This window comes from Castor canadensis, chromosome 13, assembly GCF_047511655.1.
Source record: "Castor canadensis chromosome 13, mCasCan1.hap1v2, whole genome shotgun sequence".
NCBI classification, from domain to species: domain Eukaryota; kingdom Metazoa; phylum Chordata; class Mammalia; order Rodentia; family Castoridae; genus Castor; species Castor canadensis.
The window spans coordinates 20,667,245-20,690,332 of NC_133398.1; the positions used below are offsets into that span (position 1 = coordinate 20,667,245).

At 53.9% G+C, this 23,088-nt stretch overlaps 1 protein-coding gene across 8 annotated transcripts in view; it reads right to left on the bottom strand.

Annotated features, from left to right (window-relative positions):
* Col27a1 (collagen type XXVII alpha 1 chain) overlaps window positions 1-23,088 on the bottom strand; it is a 127,845-nt gene that overhangs the window by 27,828 nt on the left and 76,929 nt on the right. For all 8 annotated transcript variants that reach the window (XR_012440336.1, XM_074051187.1, XM_074051189.1 and 5 more), the window contains exons 25-36: window positions 19,372-19,425; window positions 17,282-17,335; window positions 16,986-17,039; window positions 13,611-13,664; window positions 9,520-9,573; window positions 9,001-9,045; window positions 8,860-8,904; window positions 8,524-8,577; window positions 7,746-7,799; window positions 6,884-6,937; window positions 5,591-5,644; window positions 3,849-3,902 (exon numbers count right to left, since the gene is read on the bottom strand). Coding sequence is in view for 7 of the 8 variants with exons in the window: in XM_074051187.1 (XP_073907288.1) it covers window positions 3,849-3,902; window positions 5,591-5,644; window positions 6,884-6,937; window positions 7,746-7,799; window positions 8,524-8,577; window positions 8,860-8,904; window positions 9,001-9,045; window positions 9,520-9,573; window positions 13,611-13,664; window positions 16,986-17,039; window positions 17,282-17,335; window positions 19,372-19,425 (630 nt within the window). In the remaining variant the exon portion in view is untranslated. The remainder of the gene's footprint in view (window positions 1-3,848; window positions 3,903-5,590; window positions 5,645-6,883; window positions 6,938-7,745; window positions 7,800-8,523; window positions 8,578-8,859; window positions 8,905-9,000; window positions 9,046-9,519; window positions 9,574-13,610; window positions 13,665-16,985; window positions 17,040-17,281; window positions 17,336-19,371; window positions 19,426-23,088) is intronic.

Here is a 23,088-nt window from a genome sequence, read left to right on the forward strand (position 1 = left end):
GGAGGAGGAGGAGAGAGAGCGAGAGAGGAAACATTAGTCACCAGGCCCACGAAAGCCCCAAACCTCAGGCTGCATGTAGAGGCCCCCAGCCAGCAGCCTTGGGATCACCCACAGCTCCCAGAGCTGCCAAAAGGGTAGGAGTTGGCATGCCTGACCAGCAAGGGGCAAGCACTGGCGGTCTCCACTGTCCTTGCCTGGCTGGGGCCGGGCCAGGGAGTGTCTCGGAGACAAGCCGGGATGTTGACCACAGTCACCCAGGGAGAGGCTCTGGGACAGAACCAGTTTGGGGGACCATGGCTCTCTCTTCCAACTTAGACAACCAAGAGGACAGAACTAAAGGGAAGTTTTGAGCAGAAGGAAGCTTGCCCCTGCCAGCCTCTTAGAACCCACTTTGGGTTGCATTTTTCTGAGTTGTGTTTTCAACCTTTGCTTGCACAAGGACAGTTTTCATCACCACGTGGCCAGCCCAGAACAGTGAAGAAGCGTCCCAAGGCCATGGCGCCAGTCGGCCATTAAGTGAGGTTTCCAAGGTACAGCGCACTGGGACAGCACACTTTCTGAGATCAGTATCATCTGTTCCCACTGCCGCCTGCCCTCATCCTCTGTTGAGCAGATGGGACCTAACACAAGCTCCTTCCCCACTTGGGACTGCATTCTGGGTTCTTTATGTGTGCCAATTGACCTTGTCCTCATGAAAGTCTTTCATCGAAGCTACTCTTTTGGTCCCATTTTACTGATAAGGAAACCGAAGCAGCTGTTCATTTGGCCCAAAGTCACGCTGGAATCGCAGAAAGCACTTGGACACAGGCCAGTGCCTGACAGGCAGGAGGCCAAGAGACACTCACTTCAGAGCCACTGTGAGTGCAGCAAGAAGCCCTGAGGCTCTGTCCACTCAAAGGGACCTTGGGTGTGGCCTTTGGGGGCCACAGGCACGGACCTCTGGGGTTCTCTGTGAGTGCTGGCTTTGCAAATGGCTTAGAAACAAGCCACAACTGCATCTCTGTGCTTAGCCCAGCTCCTCACTGCCCTCTTCATGAGGTACAGCAGGGCAGCCTGAGCAACCCTGCCCTGAGCTCTTCCAAGGCAGGCGGGGACTGCTGTCCTGGGTTCTGGGCCAGAGCAGGTGGAGCTGGAGCAGTCCTGCCATGGGCGGGGCAGCATCCATCACAAGGCCATCTCAGTGGGGCCTGTGGCAAGTCTGCTCAGCACTGGCAACTCAAAGAGGCCCAAAGAGGGAGAGGGCACAAGGTCACATGAACAAGGAAGGGAGGGGTGGGGAGCAAGCTGGAAAAGCAGAATGCAGGGGTAGTACTTAACAAGGGACCCTGACCGCTACTGTGCCTGCAGAGCAGAGAGCAGGGCATGGAGCTGGAGCCGGAATTGGAGAGCAGACTTCCCACTGGACCACAGAGCAGGAGGCTGGCATGGGGAGCTGTCAGGCAGCTTCCAGCTCAGCCTGGAACAACTTTCTAAGCAGCGTCCACAGACCACACATGAAGCCTGATCATCAGGCTGGTCTCTGAGACCCCTTCCAACTGTGATTGTCTCTGGCATAGAGACTGGGGTCTAGCCCCAGTGATCTCTCACAGACTTCCACAGTTCTAGTACTCCACTCCTGGCTTGTCATCCCTGGCTGCCTGCTGGCCTAGCTCTCAGTGGCAGACAGCCTGATCCAGGTTGGCTGGGCTGGTTTTCAGCAAAGGGTGGAAGCTTGGGCCCTACATAGGACCCAGCTCTGCTCCCCATGGCCTGGCATCTACCCAGCTGGGATGAATGTGCTTGTGGGTCCTGCACACAATGGGATCTGGGGGTCCCTGGAGACCCTAAGAATCCTTGGATGTCTGCTAATGCTTAGAAGAGCCTTCCAAGTGGCCTGGTCAATTGTCTCAATCTACAGATGGGAAAACTGAGGTCAGGAGAGGTGGAGCCGCCCAATGCTATCCAAGAAATCAACGGCAGAGCCCAAGCAAAAACTCAGGGTTCTGACTCCTCCATCTCCAAGGACTTGTGCTCAAGTTGTCAACAATGCCTCCTCATCCCTGTGGTGTGCTCCCAAAGCACACTCGATTGTCATGTGACCCTCAGCAAGCTTCCTCAGTTATAAAATAATGACCAAAAGGCTACTGTGTGGGTTGGCCAGAGAAACCTTGTAGATCACTCAGCAGAGCCTGTAGAGTGCCTGGCAGAGGATCTGTTGCTGGTTATTGTCACCGTTGTTACCATCAGCAAAGAGACAGTGGGCATAGAAATGCTATGCATGCCCAACAGGTAATTAGCACCATCAAGGTGATCCCTGGACAGACACCATAGAAAACAGCCTCCCAGCATTCATGAGAGGACCAGGGAAGGTGCTGTGCATCTGAGCAGCGACTCCTGTCCACAGTCAAGGGCAGAATTGGCTTCAGAGCTTCAGAGGATGAAGCCAGGGTCAAGGAGCCATGCAAAGTAGAGGAAGAAAGACTACTGGAGGTGGTCAAGCCTGGAAGACCTTCCGTCCCACCTCAGCAAAGACTCCAAGAGAAGAAAAGTGGCTGCCCAGAAGGGGTGAGGAGACCATGGCATCATGCCTCAGTTTCCTCAGGCCTCCCGTGGGGACACTGATGCCTTTAGCTAGGGGATGGATTGAGTTAATACACACCAAGCCCTTAAAGTGGGTGGTGCTCAGTACACAGCAGGTACACGTAACATTTGGGCCACAAGGTTTATTGGCAGCACCACCCTGAGCGGTGGTGCCAGCCACAGGTGAAGGGCAAAGACTCCAGGGATCTTCCCAGGCCCCACCTGTACCCTGGGAAGAGGCAAAGCTGAGGGCAGAGAGTAGCTAGACAGATGGCCAACGGGGGGGCACTCACCATTGTAAGAAAGCACCAAGAGCCAACAGGGGACCATCATCCAGGCACCCTAGGAGACAGGGTCCCTGAATCCAGGGCAACTGTGGGGAGGGCAGGTGGTGGCGAAATCAAGACACAGAGAAGGGGCTGCTTGTCTAAGGTCAGGTGGAAAGTAGATGGAGAGGATTTAGCTGTGGGGAACCTACTGGGACAGTGTGACAGGCCCTGGAGAAAGCCCACCTGTGGGGCCTGGACCACAGGTGGGGCTGGAAGTCAAAAATGGTTTCCACCCACCTGCCCACCTGTAGTTCAGGTGGGAGCAACAGGGCTGAGTGAAGCCAAAGGGCTTTGGAACCTGCAGGTCATGAGTTTAAATTTCAGACCCTCCACTTTATAACCACAGGCTCTGAACGGATACTTCCCTGCTTCCCTCTGAGCCTCAGTCTTCTCAGCTGTAGAATGGGTGCACCGTGCAGCAGAGTGAGCTGGGCTTTGGATCCATGCAGGCCAAGATTAGTGCCAATACTAGCTGTGTGTTGTTGGGCAGATCTCAGCTTCCTTGTTTAAAGACAGAGCCCTACCTGGTAGCATTGATGGAAGTGATACATACAAAGGGTTTACCAAGCCCATGTGACTTGTCCTCCCTAAATAGTGGCTTACAAACCACAGGTGGTGATTGCTACTTTCTTGATCTTGGAGGATGTTTGGAAGGCAAAGTCCCTGCTGTGGGCCCAGCACAGAGCCCGTGCTCAGGAGCTACCCTTAGCCAGAAGAAGCTGATGTTTTCAGAAGAGGAGTGCAAGGAAGCCAGGAAGGTGGTACCAGCTCAGGTTGCTAGAGTCAGCATCTGGGGGAACAGGGTATGACAGCTGCTGGACACTGATGAGCCCCCCACCTGCTCTGCATTGGAGCCAGAGCCGCACTCCGGAGCCTTACAGGAATTCCACACTCAGGAGGACACTTAGGTCTTGCACGGCACCCACCAGAGCTCCTCCCCACAGGACCCTGGGTGCTTACCTTTAGACCGTCCGGCCCCGTGGGGCCAAGGTCGCCCTCCAGGCCTGGCTCTCCCTGGAAAGGTAGTAGGGAAAGATGAAGAGACATCACTGGGAAGGGGTTTCACATGCTTTCTCTCCCCCTCACTGGATAGGACCCCAACTCTGGCTCTTCAGGCAGTGGAACTTGGGGGCCCAGCACACAGTAGGTGCACAGTCCCAGGGTGGAGATGATATGAGATCACAGGTTAGATGTGCTGCTGGTCACAGGGTTGCTCTGGATGTGGCAACTGCTTTCACTGCTGGACTGGGGAGAGGGGGTGACCTAGTGGGTTGGAGCAGCCTTTGACATGAAGCAGACCTCATGTCACCTTTGGGCTGTTTGATCACGCAATTTACTGTAAGGGGGGTTAAGAAATGACATCACTTCCTTCAATGGCTGCCAGAAGACTGACTGTGCCATCCTAAAACAGCAGCCACCCAACACATTGCTCCTGGAACTGGAGTAAGCCCTCAGGGAACTCCTTGAGGGATGCTATTTTTCAAATGAGGAAAGTTAAGGACAGCCTTTTGACTTCTGTAAGCAAGTTTGGGATGATGTCCAGATGAGCCCCTGTCCACCCTCACCAGACTCCCTCCCTGCCTGTCCCTCCAGCAAGGATGCCTCAGTTCTCCAAATGTTTGACTCTCTCTTTGGTTTTAGAATTCAGAGCTCATCAGAGTTGGAACTGAGAGGGGGCTTGAGTCACAAGATACAGGGATGGCAAAGGTGTGACAGACAGGCAGATGCTACTCCTCTTATACCCATGGCAGACATCACTAATCAATCCACTGGACCATAAACTTCCTAAGATAGGCCTTCTGCTACTCACTGCGATGCTCCCAGGGTGGGAGACACAGTGGGCATCAGAGGAACTGAGCCCCAGGATCTCTCTTAACACAGCCCTCTAAGAACACTGGACTGGTCAAGCTTGGTGGACACACAAGAACTGCCACATCAGGCTCCAGGCTCCAGGATTCATGCCTATCCTCTCTTGCCCTTGGCCTTCCCCTCTCACCCTGCCTTGATGTAATTTGTGGATCCTCTATCAACTTGGGCATGGGTAGCCTGAGGCATCAGAAAGAAGAAAAGATGAGAAATGAGGAGACTTAGTTTGGGAACTGGTGTCTCTGTGACCTGTGACCCACACCAACTCCTTCTCACCCTTGGCCCCAGCTGCCTTCAAGTCAGGTCCTGAGAATGCCTGCTGTGTCCTCAAGCTACCCAGGAGCCCACATTCAGGCATGGACCTAATAAACTGATACAGGGCATAGGGAGATGGACACGGGGGCCTTTTAGGGCTTCCTAGAGCAAGACAAGCTTTGTGGGCTTCTTTCAGAAAATGGGAGGAAGAGTTTTTGAGGATAATGTGTTTTTCAATGAAAGCACTTGGTGGTTAAATATATCTGGAGGCCCCACGTTAACCCAAAAAAGCTAAGTTCTTGATTGCAGGCCTTCTCAAAGCCTTGAAAATGCTATTGCTAGTGTGTAAGAGGAAAGCCAAGCATACAGCGGGTCCCAAGCATGTTCACTACAGAATGCTTTCCTCTATGTTAGGGAAATGTTGGCTAGGTGAGGAAGACTGGGCAGGGCTGTAGAGATTCCTGGTCTATTTCCATAACTGAAAACACAGACTCAGTAAAGTTGAGTAAAGCCCTTCTTTTCCCCCACTAAGCCCACACAGCCTAAGGCTTCCCAGAAAGAAAGAATATGCTTCAACTCACCCGCTGCCCAATGAGGCCCTGCTCCCCAGGTGTGCCCAGAGGTCCAAGATCACCCTAGGAGAAACCAAACACAGGTCCATGGGGGTTGGTACGGTCAGCTCCAGCCCTCACTACCCTTTACGGTTTTTAGCTCTAATTTGGGGTGGGAAAGATCTGGAGAAGGTCCTTCTTTCCAGGGACCAAAGAGAAATTGTAAAACATCAATCAGAGCCCCTATTCCAAGTAAGCTCTAGCCACGGTCTTCTCCTGTGCCAGGGAGGAGGGCTACCACCACCAGCACCACTGTCATCACCCTCACCACCATCACCACCATAATCATCACCATCACAACTGTCACCATCAGTTCCAGTGACGTGCTGTTCCACGCCCTTTGTCATATGAATACATTCAACTTTCACAAAACCTGAGGGAAAGGTCTTATTTGGGAGAGGAAAAAGCTGAGGCTGGAGCATTGGTGGTTAGCCCAAACTCTCATTTGTCTCATTGTCTGGTGATGCAGCAACTCTGTACTCTTCACTCTCCCTTGCAACGTGGCAAGAAACCAAACGAAAAGGAAATCTGAATAAATGTCCCCTGTCTCCTGAAAAGCCCCGAAAGTTTCTTTTTCACCTGGGGACTTCCAGGCTATGCTCCCTGCTGGTGTCTAGAGCACAAAAAGGCAGAGCTTAGAGCCCCCAGCTCTGCTCTAATTCGAACAATCCACTTCTATCTGGTTTACATGTGGGGTGGTTTTCTTCATTGATTGAACAAAGGATCCTGGAACTGAGCCAAGCCTGCCAGCTCCAGGGGCAGCCCCCTCAGAGTGGCAGGGAGACTGGGGCATAGAGGCCAGCTCTCCTGGACCCAGTCTCAGCAATGTCCTCCACCAGCCAGCACCACTCATTGGCCCGCAGGCCTGCATGGAGCACAGGGTTCTCTTCCAACAGCAGAACTGGGAGGGGTTTCCCCTACCCAGGGGCCCAGGTATCAATGGGCGCCTGTTTCTCAGCAGGTAATGAGAGGTACCAGCACTGAGATGCAGATGGTATCATACCGGCTGAGAGGGGCAGTTGCCCCAGTAGGGAGGCTGGGCAGGTGCCAGAGAAAACACTGCTGGGCAGGGGTGCAGGGCAGGGACTCTAGGCTGGCTGGGCACTCCTGTGGCCAAGCCAGGCTCCGCTGTCCAGTCAGGAGCACAGAGACCCCATTATCCCAGGCACAAGAAAGGCCCGTTTCTCCTCCATGAGAGGACGTAGCTGCCAGCTGGGAGCTGGTTTCAACAAGACATTTTTCTCGTCTTTCATCCCGCCTCACCTTCATCCCGGCTTCCCCAGGAAGGCCTGGTTCCCCAACAGCACCTGGCGGTCCCTGCAAAAAGAATGCCATCGGTCTCTCCTACAGCAAAGGCCTGCCCCTGACTGAGGCGGAGAGAGGACAGGGATATGCTCAGGACACACAGCAGAGAGACAGTAGTGGGAGCAACTGCTGTCTCTAAGAGCCCGGAGCTGGCACTAGGAGGCTGGGCCCAGGCTGGTGAAACCTCAAGGCGACCCAGTGGCTGCTGGACCCTCTCCTTCCCCACAAGTGTGGTTTACCACACAGGGGCCCCTTGGCAAGCACGAGAGGAAAATTCATGATTCACATAAGGATGGGGAGGAGGCCAATGGATGTTTGGGACCTTCCTCTTTGCAGCTGAGCCAGGGTGATGAAGGCGGGAGGGGACCTGAGTTATCTCAGGGCATGGCTATAGCTTGTATAAACTGCAAGGCCCAGGTGTCTCCTCTGCATAAGGCCCAGTTGTCTGAGGCCCCTTCCAAGTTCCCAGCTGCAGGATCCTTAGTGGGCTGGGTCCCTGGTCACACCTCTGTGCTAGGGTGGGAAGTCACAGCAAGGCCTCTTTTGAGGCACCACAGACCCCTAAGAGGGTCCTGGCACTGCTGTGTCCCACCAGTGCCCCAGGACTGGGAGGCAGCCCCTCATTCTGTGCCCCCTCATTCTGTGACCCACCCTCTCTTCCAGGTCTCTATCCTCCAGTCTACAGCACACCAGACTCAGCCATCTCCCTGGGTCAGGGTGGGGACCAGCAGCCAGGATCCCTGAACAAGAAAGGCTGGGAAGGCCAGCAGGTATGTCCCCAACAATAGCAAGGGAAAGACAAGTGTCACTTGGCACTCACCTTGGGTCCCATTTCTCCCGGTGGGCCAACTGGTCCCTGGGGTCCCTGGGGTCCCTGGAGACAGACAGACAGACACACAGACAGTTCAGAGGAGCCAAGGTTTAATAATGTAGTCTGGAGCAGTTGAGAGTGGGGAGGACCACAGATCCTGGGATGGTGTGACTACCCCCAGTTGTCTGTAGCTCCCCCTCACCCAGGCTCCTGTGGACCCAAACCACTCTACTATGCATCAACCCAAAAGCCAGCAGGGCCCCCATGCAGAAAGCTTAACCTGAGTCCTCTTTTTGTACCTTCTGCCTGGATTGCCCTCCCCCTCAGAGTCACCCTGGCTGATAGGTGTTCAAAGGACCACTCCCACAGCCTCCCCAGGGCTCCCTGCACCTGATACCTGGGTTCCCCAGACCCATCTTTCCATAGTATCTGCCAAAGAGCAAACTGATCAGCCCTTGGGATAGAGCAGACTCTGTGGCCATGGCCTACTCCCTTCTCCCCACCCCCTGCCCAGGACTGCTCTCTCCTTGGTTCTCAGGAAGCTCCCAATTTATTCCTGTCTATGCAAGAAAACAGGCTGAAGAGTAAGCCAGCTGAGACTCACCTTGGAGCTCCTGACCAGTGCTCTCTCCACCACCAAGGCCTGGCCCATTGGTGACAGAGCCCAGCATGTCCCTTTCCATTCCCTCTACTTGTCTGACCACCTGGCCCACACCTGGAGTGGAGGTCCAGCTGAGACCAGCCTGCCAGGGGCAGAGATGCTACAGCAGCAGGAAATGACTCTTACCGGTTCTCCTGGGAGGCCCTTGGCACCTGGAGGGCCTGAGGGACCTGGGATGCCCTGCAGAGAAACAGGTGACTTTAGTCCCTCATGGCCTTCTCCAACTTGAACTGTCCCCCGGGTCTCAGGCAAATCATTGTGGTGTATTAGGATTCCCCCGACCATGTGACAGATGGGGATGCTGAGAGCAGGGCAGAAGATGTACTGAGGGGCTTGGGTGAACAGGAAGGCACCTAGCACCATGGGGTTTCATGGCAGATTAAGAACAGAAACTATGGCTTCTCTACCCAATCCTGCCTGCAAAGCCCTGAGTTGTGGATTTCAGGACCTGGCAGTACTTACGAGGAAGCCTCGTGGACCCAAGTGGCCTTGCTCCCCGGCAGAGCCCTGGAAACACATAGGGGGTCATTAGAGGTACACGTTACAATGTAGGGAGAGGGTGGGGGCCTAGTGGCCAGCTAGTGTGGCCGTGACCTGACATACCTGTTGTCCGGGCTGGCCCGGTCTGCCCCGAGGTCCTGCAGGGCCCTGTGTGGAGTATGAAGGTGGGAGGGTGCTCTGAAGGACCCTTCATAGAGAATGAACCCACCCAGTGGCAAAGGACCCTCTGAGACCAGGTGTCCTCCCTGTCCCCACTCTGCAGGTGAGAAAGCTCAGGTTCAGAAAGAGAGCAGATGCCCACAGTCACCAGTCACCAGGTGCCCTGAGTCAAGAACAAAGGACAGGACTCCTTCCCACTGATGCAGAGGCATCCTTGGCTATGATGACCCTTGTGGGCTTCTATCCTGGCGGTCAGAGGGCACATGTGATCCCCCACATCGCACTGCCCCTTCCTGGCTTTCTCTTGTCCTGGGCTTACAGCAGGCAGGAGGGTGACAGCATGAGTTATTGGGGATGCACCCTGAAGCCTCTCTAGGGCTCACTGTCCTGAGGGACCTGGAGCTGGAAAGGGCCCTGGCCCTGTGGGGAAAGATAAGGAAAGGCAGAGTCTGGGGTCTGTACCTTTAGGCCCTTGGACCCCTGCTCTCCAGCCGGTCCATCTGGTCCTCGGGGGCCCTGGAATAGGAAGAAGGTCTAGCACAGTGGACAGCAGGGGTCTCTCTTGGGCTGAGAACCAGGAAGGCAGGGTTGCCCAAAGCTTTGGGCTTTCACAAGCCTAGGTTCCCACCTCTTCCCCTTCCCAGCACACAGAAGCCTAACACAGGTCCCCTTGTGCAGAGCCTTCCTGAGATAGCTCCACAAAGGCCATAGCACAGGGGACTCAGCCAGAGACTCTGCCCTTCAAGAATGGAGCTAGTACATGAATCAACCGGTCTAAAGAGACCTCGGGGAAGGGGGTCACTCAGTCCACCCATTTCACAGAGGAGACTGATGAGCAGAGCTGAGAAACACCCAGTCATGTCCCCACAGTTGGGTCTGCACACTGTGCTGTGCCTGCTCCTCCCAGAGTGCACGTGTGGAAGACACAGGCACATGGACCACAGCTCACGGGAGACACTGACAGATGGACCTGGGGAGAGTCTGCATGTGAGATCTGCAGAGCAGTCTGCTCTCCAGTCAGGTGTGCTGGCTAACCTGGCCCAGATCACGGAGGAAGGACTGACATTGAGGAGGGGCAGGAAAATGGCAGGGTGTGCACAAGTCATGCAACTGCACACTGTGCTGGAGCTCTGGGTTTGGGTAGGATCCATGAGACAGGAGACTCTGTCCCTGGAGAGCCAGAAGGTCCTAGGGGCAGCTGGAGCCCACCTCCTCCCCTCAGTGCCCATATGGGAACACTGAGGCCCAGCCAAAGGAAGTGACTTGTGCAAGGTCCCTAGCATGTCTGCAGTCAGCATACACCCTGGGACAGACAGGACAGGGTCTCCTGCAGATGCTCCTGGAAAACAGCATGGTGCCTGTTTGGCAGGGGTGGGTAGAGACCTATGCTGGGGGACGAAGAGCATTCTGGGACTAGCCTGTGATATCCCTCAGACCAAAGAAGCTGGGAATGTCTGGGGGTTAGAGGAGGAAGAGGCTAATGAATGAGAAACTAAAGGAGAAAAAAAATCATTTAAAAATCAAATGAGGACATTCTCAATTAACAATAGAGCCATAAAAAGTGGCAATTCCACTTGTCAGCTCTCGTCCAAGCTGCCTAAGGCAGAAGCTCAAGCTCAGGCCGTGTGGACACTGTCAGACCGGACACATGGACACGGTCCCAGGGCAGATGAGCCAGACTGACATGGGGCGGGCCAATAGGCACCAAGAAATACTCTGAGGCTGTCACAGAGACTCATGCCTCCCCAGAAATGGAGTGAAGTGGAGGCTCAGAGGTGACTCAAGCAGCACCCTGCTCACCCCAGGGATCAAAGCCTTCCTGGGAGAAAGATGTGACATTGTTGTGTCACAGCAATGGCAGCAATGACAGAGGACGCTATCATCCTGGTTTTACAAATAAGAAGACGGGCTCAGATGGAAGTGAACTTGAGTGTGGCTATGTGGCTGGCTAGTAAGGGGAGAGCCAGAATTTGAAGCTGAGTCAGCCGATGCCCATGTATTTCAGCACTGTGACTTGTCTGATTATCGGTGGGTGGTCAAGTGAAGTCCCCGCCACAGGGGGTATGCAAGCAGAGCCTAGAGGAACCTACTGGGAAAGCTGCATGCAGGACAGAGGTTAGAGAAGACAAGGTCTCAAACTTGTCTTTTCTGGGTGATGCCCTGTCCTTGGTGAGGTCAGGAAGAAGCTGTGGCCTGGCCACATTTTCCTGTCTGGAGGGAGGACAAGGCAATTGGCCACCAGTAGCCCTGTGTCCCTAGCCTGCTCTGCCAACAGCAGCCCTCATGAGAAAGGGTTACGGGAAGGAGAGAGAAAAACAGGGACTCTGTCCACTGCCTAGGAGGTGCCCAGCAGGCTGGAGGCTCTAGTGAAGTCATTGAATCCTCACAGCCATCAAGCTGGTTCATTTGTTGCTGGTCCATTTTACAAAGAGAGAACCAGAGGCTGGAGAGGGGAAGTCAATTGCCTGATCTCCAAGAGGAAGAGACTGGAGGCAAGTCTCCCGAGCTCTATCCAGCTCACAGAGTGGGGCTTAGCCTTGGCATGCAACTCTCAGAGTTCCTGCAGCCCGTGGGAAGAAAGAATTAAAGCTTCATGTCTGGGAGATGGAAAATGCCTCAGAGAAGTCAAGAGACCAGCCTGAGGCCCCACAGCTGAGAACAAGGGAGGCTGAGACTTGCCCCTCCACTTGTCTGACCCAGAGCCCTTGTTCTTTCAATGGCAGACCAGAACTGACTCAGCAGCCCTCCCAAGGCAAAGCTTTCCCCTGGCCTCAATCCCTTAGGATGCATTCTTCCCAAGGTGGAAGCTGGGCTGGGCAGTAGGGCCCACCAGAAAGCTGCAGGGCTTTGCAGACCTCACAAGTCCATTCCTATGGCACCTATAGGTAAACTGAGGCTCAGAGAGCAGCTAGACCTTGCTGAGGTCACAAGGCCAGCCGGGAGCTGAGCAGACTTACCCATAACTGAGTTCTTTCACAGCCCAGTGGGTGCTAATCTAGGTTTCCATCATCAGTGACCCCATCTGGGATGTGGCTGAGGAGGGCTGTTAGTGGGAGTCTGGGGCCCACCCTATAGGTTTTGTATTCCTGCCAAACCTGGCTGGGAGAGGGGCTTGGGTCCCCACATTCCTCTCCCAGTTCTGGATACTTTGATGTGGGTGGGTTTCCCCAAGTGGAGGAGACATTCTTCAAGTCACTGCTGGAAGAGGTGGTGGGGACAGCGGGGTGAGAGGGGTGGGGCTAAGCCTCGTTCTGGGGCAAGGCTAGGGCCAACTTGGCCCACCCTCCAGTTAATCCAGCTCCCGGGACAGAGGGAACCCACGGCTCTTGGGACTTGTCCCACTTGAAGAGACCCAGAGGACACAGGCCCTGGGAGGGGCCCTGGTGGCCAGAGAAATGCGTCCTTATCTCCCTCTCTCAGGCAGGCTGCTCAGGCCATCTGGTTCAAGAGAAATTTTAAATCTAGTTGACATCCAGCCAAGTGGAGAATAATATCAGATTCCCCGATGAAGCTTGGATATCAGGACTGAGCTGCCTGTACATCTCGTTTCCTCTTTACAATGAGGCCGTATGCCCTGGCATACACGCACCAGTTGACAGAAGACCATTCCCTTCACCCTCCCTGCATAATTAAAAAGGAGGCTAAATTCACTATGTAATAGAGCCAAATTCCCTCGGTTCAAATCTCAGCTCTGCCACTTTCTAGCTGTGCAACCTCAGGCAAAACTTAACTTCTCTGTGCCTCTATTTTCTCATCTGAAAAATAAGAACAGCACTTCCCTGGGCTGGAGGTGTGGTTCAAGCAGTAGAATACCTGCTTTGCAAGCACAGAGTCCTGAGTTCAAACCCCAGTCCCATCAAAAAAAAAAAAAAACCCTCCCTGGCAGGGTAATGCTAAAGACTAAGTGAGTTAATGCATACCTCAGGGTACTGTGCACAGACCAGGTCTTGTCTTAAACCCTCCGTAGCTCCCCCACTACCCTTAGAGTATAGCTGTAGTTGTTGAAGCCCTGCCTGGCATGATGCCTGCTAAGTCTTGGCCCCACTCCTCTGCCCATCCCTCTGTTGACCGGGAATCCCTAAGCCTACCACACTTTCTCTACCCTAGGTCTTCCCCGCTGCCGGTCCCTCTGAGCGACCACCATCTCTGAGCTGATGATTGTGCCCCATCCCCTGCATCTGCTAATCCATGCGTTTGACCTGTTGACTGGTCCCGAGGCCAGGTGGGGAAATGAGTGTCATGCTCGCCCAGGTATCTACAGAGCCTCCAATGGGGGCTGGGACACAGCAGATGCTAAGTACATGGTGGCTGGATGAATGAGTGGATGTATGACTGAGCAAAGCCCAGGATCAGAGCGTCCATCTGTGGCCACTGGACAGCAAGGCCTGAGGCTCAAACATGAGCTGGAAGGAGGCACCAGGCCCAAAGCAAGCCTGGAGCCTTGGCTGCGCTGTGAGAGCCATGAGTCTCAGAGCTGGGCGGGGGACAGGACTAGGAGGTGATCCCTGGCAGATGTGGTTCCAAGTTGACACTGAGGAATGAGGCTGACTTACCCGGCGGCCTTTAGTCCCCCTGGTGCCTGGTGGCCCTCGAGATCCTGGAGGACCCTGTGGGAGGAAAATGAATGTGGAGGAGCCCTTTTTAGGGGGTAAGAACAACACAGGGTAGGAGTGTGGGGGGCCAAGCTTGGAAGCCAAAGCCTCAGGTGAGTGCTGCTCAGGGATGCCCCCACCCCCTGCCCCCTGGCCCAGCAGCCTCATGCTGGTCCATTGGAAAAAGCAGCCAACAAGCCGAGACCTTGGGCATGGCCAGTGCCCTGTGTTAAAGGCCAGGCTTTCCCAGGGATCCTGGTGGTGGGCATATGCCTGTCTGAGTGAAACACTGCCTTCTTTATCTCAAACTCAACAAAGACTATGTGACATGCCTGACAGTCTCCTCAAATCTCCATGTTCCTCTGTCTCCCCAGCAGGGACCCAAGTTCTGTCCCTCATGCCCACCATGACACCAAATGTTACCATGAAAAGGCAGCAGCAGAGGAGGAAGAAGAGCCTAGAATGCCCCTGTGGAGGGGCTGGGAAGACAGAAGTAGGGGGCAGGGAAATGGGGGGAGCAAAGAGAAAGGAACTGGACCTGACCTCAGGAAGATGTCTGTTAGCTCCATGTGAAGAGCTGACAAGAAGAGAAGCAAGGGACAAGTGGGAGCGGGTGCAAGAAAAACTGGGCAGATTTGGCTCTCTGACTTCTCAGCACCTGCCAGGCATTGGGTATCTGCCCAGTGCTTGGGGGTCTGATGAGCAATGGGGCCATGGAGAGGGCAGACACCACCAAGCAGCAAAAGGCTTGGCCAGAGCCTGGGACAACTTGGGGCCTCCCAACTAGCAGTGATTCAGGGGTGCTGGCACAGCCACCGTCACCCCACAGACCATCTGCCAGCTGCTACTGGGGCTGACGTGAGGGGCTATGTTCCAGCTGCCCCCTTGTCAGCGGAGGTAGCAGGTGTAGGCTCTGGCTTGGCCCAGTAAAAAGGCAGATCTGGCAGTGGCTGGTGCAGAACACAAAGACTGGGTGAGATGGGCCACTTTATAGAGAGAGTCAAGCATTGTGCCACCAGGAAGTCCCTAGAGCCTGGTCTCCACACAAAGGGCTGAACTGTGTGCTCAGAAGCCCAGGCTCAACACCAGAGAGCCAGGGTCCAAACTCTGCCTCTGCCATTTACTGACTGTCATCTCAGGCAAGTGCTTAGACACTGGGCCTGTGTTGTCATCTGTAACATGAGAGTGAGAAGAGTCCCAGCTTGGGTCACTGGGTGACCCTGGCATGTCCCAGGCCCTTCCCACCTGACCCCCCCACCAATAATGGGGATAACAATCTTAACTGACTTCAGTGGGCTGCAGCAGAGCGAAGATCTAAGAGTAACTGGAAATGTGGGCACGCTATCAGCAGAAATGTTGCTTCAATGGCAATTGTTCGACAAACCCCATTTGCAACGATCGCTTCTAACAGAGTTACTGCCATGTAGTTAGCACTTAGGAAAGCAGGGTCCACTGAGCACTGTCATGCAGTCCCCCATCCATTCTCCGTCTCCTAGCAACAGTAGTCGATGCTGACCTACAGATGAGGAAGCTGAGGCTCAGGGAGCCAACAAGCCGACGTGAGGAAATGGGGGCTAGGGTTTGACCTCCATGCGTCTGATTCTAAAGTAGGTTTTCTGTGCATTCAGGCTGCAGTGCTTGCCCACCAGGTGAGGACCAAGACACTGTGGCAATACAGAGTCAAAGGCACATTGGGGCCTGAAAGCAGCAAGCAATGGCCTGACTGAGCCAACCTACTAAACAAACAAGACCCAGAGAAAAGGGATAGGTGGAGACTTGAGTGGACCTAAGAGATACTCAGAAGAGGCCTGGATGTCCCCACTGCTTTCCTGCCCCTACCCTGGCCTTTCATTTTGTCCCAGGAATTCCTTCCCTCCTCATGCTGGACAAATAGGGAGAAAGAGCCCCAGGGACACAGAAGGTAGAACTGAGCATCCCTGTGCTCTGGTTGTCACTCCATCTCTGACACAGGGGAGGGAAACTAGAGGCCTCTGGACTGGGGATACTGGACCCTGAGAGCCAGGTGCCTTGGCCACCAGACCAGCCTCACCCAGCAGCACGCTGGTCCTCTGATTTCCTGCTTCTTTCCCCCACAGTCCCACTTCTGTGTCCCCAGCTCACCTAGCCCCAGGTCAGATGTGGCTTTTCCTTTTCCTCATGAGCAGGACATAAAAGCATGTCACTGGGAGCCCGGAGTCCTCCAGATGTGCAGGGAGAACTTTTCACCTCAACTAGAGGACTGCAGGGCTGGCAAATCCGCCTGCCACCTGGCACCTTCTGCCTTGGACGATCGTTATTTCTGTCCAGCTTTCTCACCCTTGGACAAGTCCTTTCGTATCCCTCCTCAGTGCCTAGCATTGCCTGGTACACAGTAGGTGCTTAATAAGAGTCTGTAATGACTAAGAATGTGTTTACTGGCACTCCCACAGGACAGTGAAAATCTCCACCCACTTCTGCACCTCCAAGACTAAGCATATGCCCGGCACACAGCTGGGGAACGGAGTTGGCCTTGCTTTCCCAATGACACAGAGAACTGCTGTGTGCACAGTTCCCCTGGTTCAGAGCATCAGAGGCTGGGGCTCCTCCTTGTCTGGCCCCAGGGACCTCCTTGGTCTGGACTTTGCAGAAACCTGGCAACCAGAGCCCATAGTTCCCAGCTCTGTGAATGCAATGTGGCCTGGGCTGGTCCATCCCACACCCCCGTCCACATGCCTGAGCTCCACCCTGCGCAGCTTCCAGACCTGAGTCCTGGCCTTGGCTGAGGTGTCTCCTTCCCAAGGTTCCACACCCATGAGCAAAAGCAGAGGTACCCCAAGCAAGCGCTACCTCCCCAATCTCCTTTGGGGGAATTGGGATGCTCCTGGTCACACCCCACCCACAGCCTTCCCTGCCTCTCCCAGTGGGATCCTCAGGACTATCCCTGTGTCCTGTCATTACAGGAAACCTGGGGCTCTCTACAGCAGGCATCCCTTGTTTATTGGATTCTCTCTGCCCTAACCCCTCTAAAGGGCAGGGCTGCTTTCTGCCCTGCTGACAATGCTCCAGCATCTGGACCTGCACAGTACATCCCGAGTGACAGGACACAGTCAAGATGTCACTCTGCAATAAACATTGGTCCACAATTTCATCTCACCCATCAATCAACATTATCATGACCACAGTTATCTTCTGTTTCAGATGAGCAAAACATGGGCTCGGAGAAGTTTCAGGATCGACCCCAGGAACACAGCCAGGAACCATGGGGTTGGGTTTCCACCTAGGTTTGTGTGGTTCTGAACTCCACACCCTCACTTGACCATGGGTTTTGTGCTCAGGGACCACGAGGGCTTTGCTTACCGGGGGCCCAGGCTCTCCAGGGGTCCCGACACCACCTGGCATCCCAAGATGACCCTGCCAAGAAAGGGAAAGGACAAGGTCAGCTGAGGAAGAAGCCTCTTCCTCCTCCAGCCCCACATCAGCTGCTCAGCCCCAGCTCAGTCTTGAAGGCAAAGCCAAGCCTCCCTGAGATCTCCAGAGGACGTCTGGTTCTCTGGTCATGCCGGCTGCCTGGGGCATGTGGCAGGTGGAAGAAGCAGGACTGTCACCTGAGGCTGTGATGGGAAGGGGCAAGAGGATGCAGACTTACTCCTTACCATCAACCCCTTGGGTCCAGGTGCACCTGGGGGCCCCATTATGCCACGGTCACCCTGGAATGGAGACAGCAATGCAGACGGGTTATGACTCGACTGTGTGGCTCTGTGGGGGCAGGGACAGAGGCCTTTCCAGGGGGCAGGGACTTGTCCAAGGTCTACAGACCATGGCCACATCATCCAGGTCGGGGTGTGGGATTTCATTTGCTGGAAAGCAAGACCTCAGGCAAGCCCTGGGAGGCCTCAGTGTCCCCTGCAGTGCCACACAGTCGGTTTCCCTTAGGGCAGGGTTCTGGTTAAGAATGCACTAATCATGTTACTCCTTTGATCCTGGCACACATTACATGGTCCTCATTAGGCCTGGCATTCCCTGGGCCGGTCTTGCTAAGGCCATCAGGCCCATTCCTTCACACTCCTCTCCCCCCAGGCCCAACCCAGATGGGATGCTGGAGGATTAGATGTTAGTCTTTCCCTCTGGACCACTCGGATTGGGCTGAGAGAGCAAGGAAGGCTGACAGAGCTATGGCCAGAAGGAAGGCAGGGGCTCTGAGTTTCCATCCTGCCTCTGTTTTCTTCAAGTTTCATTATTCTATCCATTCAGGCAGCAAAAATTGATTGAGTACCTACTGTGTGCCTGACACTATGTGCCAGGCCCTGAATCTTCAATAAAGAGCAGAAACAGAGAGATCCACTCCTATGAGGCAAGACAGTTGGTATGGCAGGAAGATGACAGAGACTTCAGAAGAGAAGTGACCTAGAGCAGGGAGGCAGGAGTCACAGTGCCAAACACTGTCACAGGGGACACCTGTGGGCAGGACAGTGAGGAAGGCTCCTCTCAGGAAGAATCACTTGCACTAAAAGCTGAAGAAGCATTAGGAAGGAGCCAGGCAAAAAGGTAGGGCAGGCAGGAGGGGGAAAGGAAAGGGACACAGGACAACTGAGCAACAAAAGAAGGGCAGAGAAGCCAGGTGCTATGGCTCACGTCTATAATCCCAGCTACTCAGGAGGATTGAGGTTCGAGACCAGGCCAGGCAAAATGTTAGTAAGACCCCATCTCAACCAACAGCTGGGTGTAGTGATACACTCCTGTCATCCCAGCTATTCAGGAAACCTAAATAGGAAGATTGCAGTCCAGAATAAATGCCAGACTCTGCAGCAAAAATAACTAAAGCAAAAAGGGCTGGGGGTATGGCTGACGTGATAGCATGAGGCACCAAGAGCAGAGTTGGCTTTGATATGGCACGGTGCTCATGAAAGCTGGTGGTGGCACTGGGGAAGTTACAGTGAAGGGCACATGGGACCCTCTGTACTACTTTTTTGTATCTTTTTGTGACTCTGTAATTATTTCAAAATACAGAGTTAAATTTGAAGGAAGAGGAAGAAGAAGGTAGAAATCAGAGTCTGGAACCAAGTGAAGAATGAGGTACTTTGTGAGCCTAGAAAGTTAGGTGGGGCAGACAAAGCTGGACCTCAGTTTCTCTAGCTGTTCACTGGGAATAATATTGGCCCTTCCAGAGGGCCTGCCCTGGGGACCAGACAAGCTCAGACAAAGGAAGGGAGGTGCCTTCCACGGCCCTTGGTGGCACATGGGGAGCCACAGGCTGCTTTTGAGCTGGACGCCAACCTGACACCAAGTGGCTCGGTGGGCAAAGGGTGCCTTTGGTAACGAACCTGGCTCAATCCCAGCTCTGCCACCTACTGTCTGGGTGACCCTGAGCTACCTCTGTGCTGTAGCCCTATTGACTGTCTGCAAGACAGAGCTGCTGGGGATACTGAGGCACCTACGGCAATGTCCACCTCGCCTCTTTTTAGAAGATGGGTCTTTCACTCCCTTCTGTTGCCCACATGTGACATGCCAGTGGACAGCTGTGAAGGGCCCGAGTCACAGGCCCTGCTAGTTGTCACACAAAAGTCTAACGATGCTGTGGTTAATGACAGGAGGGCAGGGGAGGAGCCCCTGCGGATGCCAGGACCGAGGACACAGGCTCTTAGAAGACAATGGTCTAAAATCCCCACATCCACCAACTCTTTGCCTTTTCAAATGTCAAAACACAAGCCCTACTTGTTTATCTTTTTTCCCCAACACACCTTACCTTTTCTCCCACGATTCCTGGCTCCCCGACCAGACCAACAAATCCCAGGAGCCCCTAGAGGACACATTTGGGACAAGAGGAAACAATATGAATTTGGGAACATGCTGAATTTTCAAGGCGACTGGTCTGTGGTCCCCCTCCTTGGGCTCAGTCTCCAGGCCTCCTGTCCTGTGCCTGGTGATCCAGCTGGCCCAAGCTGCCACCGAGGACCACGCTGCCTGTCTCTGGGCATTGTCCTGACATCCTTCACTCCACCAGATGGTTCTGATTTGGGAGCCGAGTGGTGGGGCCGCTGCCAGCATCCCTGGGAGTTGCACATTCTTCCCGAGCCAGAAGCAGGCTGGGAGGTGGCCACGTTTGGAGGCTGGGGGTGGGGGGAGGGCTTAAGTGTGCTGGGAAGAAAGAGGCCATCTGTCTCCATCTTTTGGGGCTCTGGGGCTGTTTCAAAGAGAGACACAAACCCACTGGCTGGGACAGAAATACCATAGCACCCTCCGCCAAAAGACCTGATTGGAATTTGGGAAGTGGAGGCCTCTTTACTGTCCACTGAAAGGCTTCCTCCCTGCTGGATGAAAGGACACACTTGCGCTTGTACTTGCACGCACACACAAACACACAGTGGCTCCTCTGGGTGACGACGTGCCTCTGTGTTCCAGAACGCTCTTCCAGGTGGCCCTGGGCCTTGCTGTCACCCTGAGCAGGTAAGCGCACATGTGGATAGGAAAGGTGAATAGCCTAGCAACCTCCCCTGCCCCCTGCCCCCCTGCCCCAGGAAGGCAGATCAAGTTCATGTTCCAGCCCACCCCTCTCGCTGCTAAGGAAACCAGCTCTTATGAGGATCAGGAGCGTGAAAGTAGCTTTGGAAGAACCCAGATGTGCACTGAGAGTTTCCAGGAGAATTCGGAAACCCTGGAATGGGTGGATTTGTCCCATTAGATCTGTTCCCTGTCCCCCAAAGACTGGCCAGAGTGGGGCGAGACCCAGTGCTGGTAACAAATCAGAGGTCGTGTGCTCAGGTAGGAAAGCCAGGTGACTGCCAGTGAGCTAGGGTGACAGGGCATGCCCAGTTCCAAAGGGTGAACTTGGAGGCCCACACTTCCTTCTCCAAAGATGTTTTAGCTTGGCCTTCAGCAGGGCTGTGTAAGTCTTACTGCTGTTGCCTGGGGTCTCAGCCCTGGTCAGTGTGGCTCCAAATACATGCACCGTTCTCCCCACCCCAGGGCCCTCAGAGCGTGTGAACGTGAGGAGGACCTGGGTCTTCCATACATGCCAACACCAGTCACCACACGTGCAAAGGGGGTTCCTGGTCTGCCCCAGGTTCCCAGAGACCCTTCAGAGTGACGTACAAATGAGAGGGATGAGGTCATGGTAAGATGACACAGGGTAAGATGTCACAGACAACAACCAAGTATATACATGACTTGTGCCACCGCTTGTGCCTACTGTGCACCGAGATTTGGCATTTCATCTATGTCACTGTCATGAATCTTCATGTTGAGGACCCTGGGCAAATCAGAGTCTCTGTACCTCCTCTGTGAAGTAGGGGACAATAAAGGTTCTTCCCAACCTCCTGGGGCTGCTCTGATTATCCCAGATAATACATGCACTCAATAAATGTTAGTTCACTCCCACTCCATCCTGATTTCTTTTAAAAGGACACAGAGTGAAGACTGTGGCCTAAGTTACCAACAAAGGCACAGCCAGACATGTAGAAGATGCCGAATGGATGGAATAAAACCTGCTTTGTTAGGCGCCCAGCTGGCCCAGAGAAAGAAAAATTTCATAACTACTTTAAATTTATGAGTTATCGGGTCCTGGAAAGCAGGTGGTCATAAACCTCACACAAGAAGCCACACAGGATCCCCATGAATAAGAGCCACAGAGCAAGTGCCTGGTTCTGCAACTTCACCCCAATTCCCCCCGGCTCCAGGTCCCAGGACATCCTGGCAGGATGTCATCCTGGATAGATCTGAAACTGGCCCAGGGAAGCAGCCTCAGAGGCCCAGGGCTTCCACCTGGCAGGTCGGGTGGAGAAGCAGCTCTGAAAGCCTGGCATAGCTCAGGGCAGGTGCTGGCATGCTTGATGTCCCTGGACAGAGCTCCTTGAAGGCAAGGCTCATGCCTTGTCCCCAGCACCGAGGACAGGGCCTGCAAATAGTGCCTGCTCACTGGTAAATATGCAAGGATTCAGGAGGTCAGTCTTCCAGCCCCTCTGGGCAGCACTGGGGAATCCAGTGGCCCTAAGCATCTGTCTGAGCTCTGACTTCCCATGAGATCTCAGGCAAGCTATTTCTCAGAGCCTCAGTTTCCGCATTCACAAAATGAGATAGTAACTCCTCCTGCCCTAGGGCTGTTGGGGTACCTGCAGCATTAGTGCAGTGTCTCACACACAGTCCAGTGCTAACAGTAACTAGTAAATGTAGCTGTTAGTGTGATTGTAAGGAGGGCCTGAGCTCCAGGACTCTTGCCTCACATCTTCTCATTCTGCCACAAACAGGAAACACCTGCCTCCTTACAATGGCCATACAGGGAGTGGGCCATGGTACCCCAGCAAGCCTCACAGCAAGAGGGGTTCAGCTCTGCCTCCCAGCTTAGACAGCTCTCTCTCCTTCCATAGTCTGAGATGCGGGCTCTGCTGCCCAAGTAAGCCACAGCCATCCCAGCCAGATGCCCACCCCTCCTGGTCCCAGCTCTGCCGCTGTCTGTCAGAGTCATCTTAGTTGAACCTGTTTCTCTTCCACGAACTTTGGCTTTCCAATGTGAACCAAATCCAGGGGTTCTTAACCTGGGGTCTCTGGAAGGCTCTATGCATGGAGTTCAGAGGGTCCATGAACTTGCAATTTTTACAACTTTCATTTTCATCATCTCTAATCAAAATTTAGCATTTCCTTTAAATATGAGTATAGGCAACAAGCTCCAGTAGTATCTCTGGTACCTGTGACTGTCATTATCACGTGTCACCTGAGAGTCTTTGCTGCAGAAATATCGAAAAGCATCACTAGGGCCTGTCAGCACTTCAAAATTGAGGTCATTGTTGAAGCCACTGCTAGATCTCATTATTACGCATTAATCAAGAAGCACAGATATGAGCATATCACATCTGAGCAGATTTTCCTAACTACATTTCAATATAATTGGTTCCCTTCGAATCCTTTGTTCTTTATTTTATGCATTTAGAAACTACTCTGAGAAGGGGGTCTGTGGCTTCATCCACCTGGCAAAGGAATCCAAGCCACAAAAAAAAAAAAAAAAAAGATTGGGGCCCTGGATAAAGTGATTTCCAAGGACCCCTCGTGTCCTCACATTCTAGGATTCCGGGTATCTAGTTCCCCGAGGGCCCTACCATTAACATAACTATGAGCTCGAGTTTGCTGATCATATTGCCTTTTCTTTTCCAATCAGGAAATGTATCCAGGCTGCGGCAGCCTTTCCAAACTCCTGGGCTTCCCACAGAATGTGCTCGAATGACACTGGAAAGATTTCAAAAATCCAGGCCTCCCCCAGCTTTAATTCCTTTCTTCCTCAACAGATGTTGCAGGCCTGGTGAAGAAGCCGTGATACGCAACTCTCACGCCATTGATGGTGCATCTCAGACACCCCCAGCATCCCTCTTCCTTCCCGCTTGACGAAGCCCCTTCTGGGGCTCTTATTTAAAGATGCAGAGGAGACCACCTTTCACCTCAGGGGCCAGTAGAGGCCTCAGAGGACGCGCCAGGG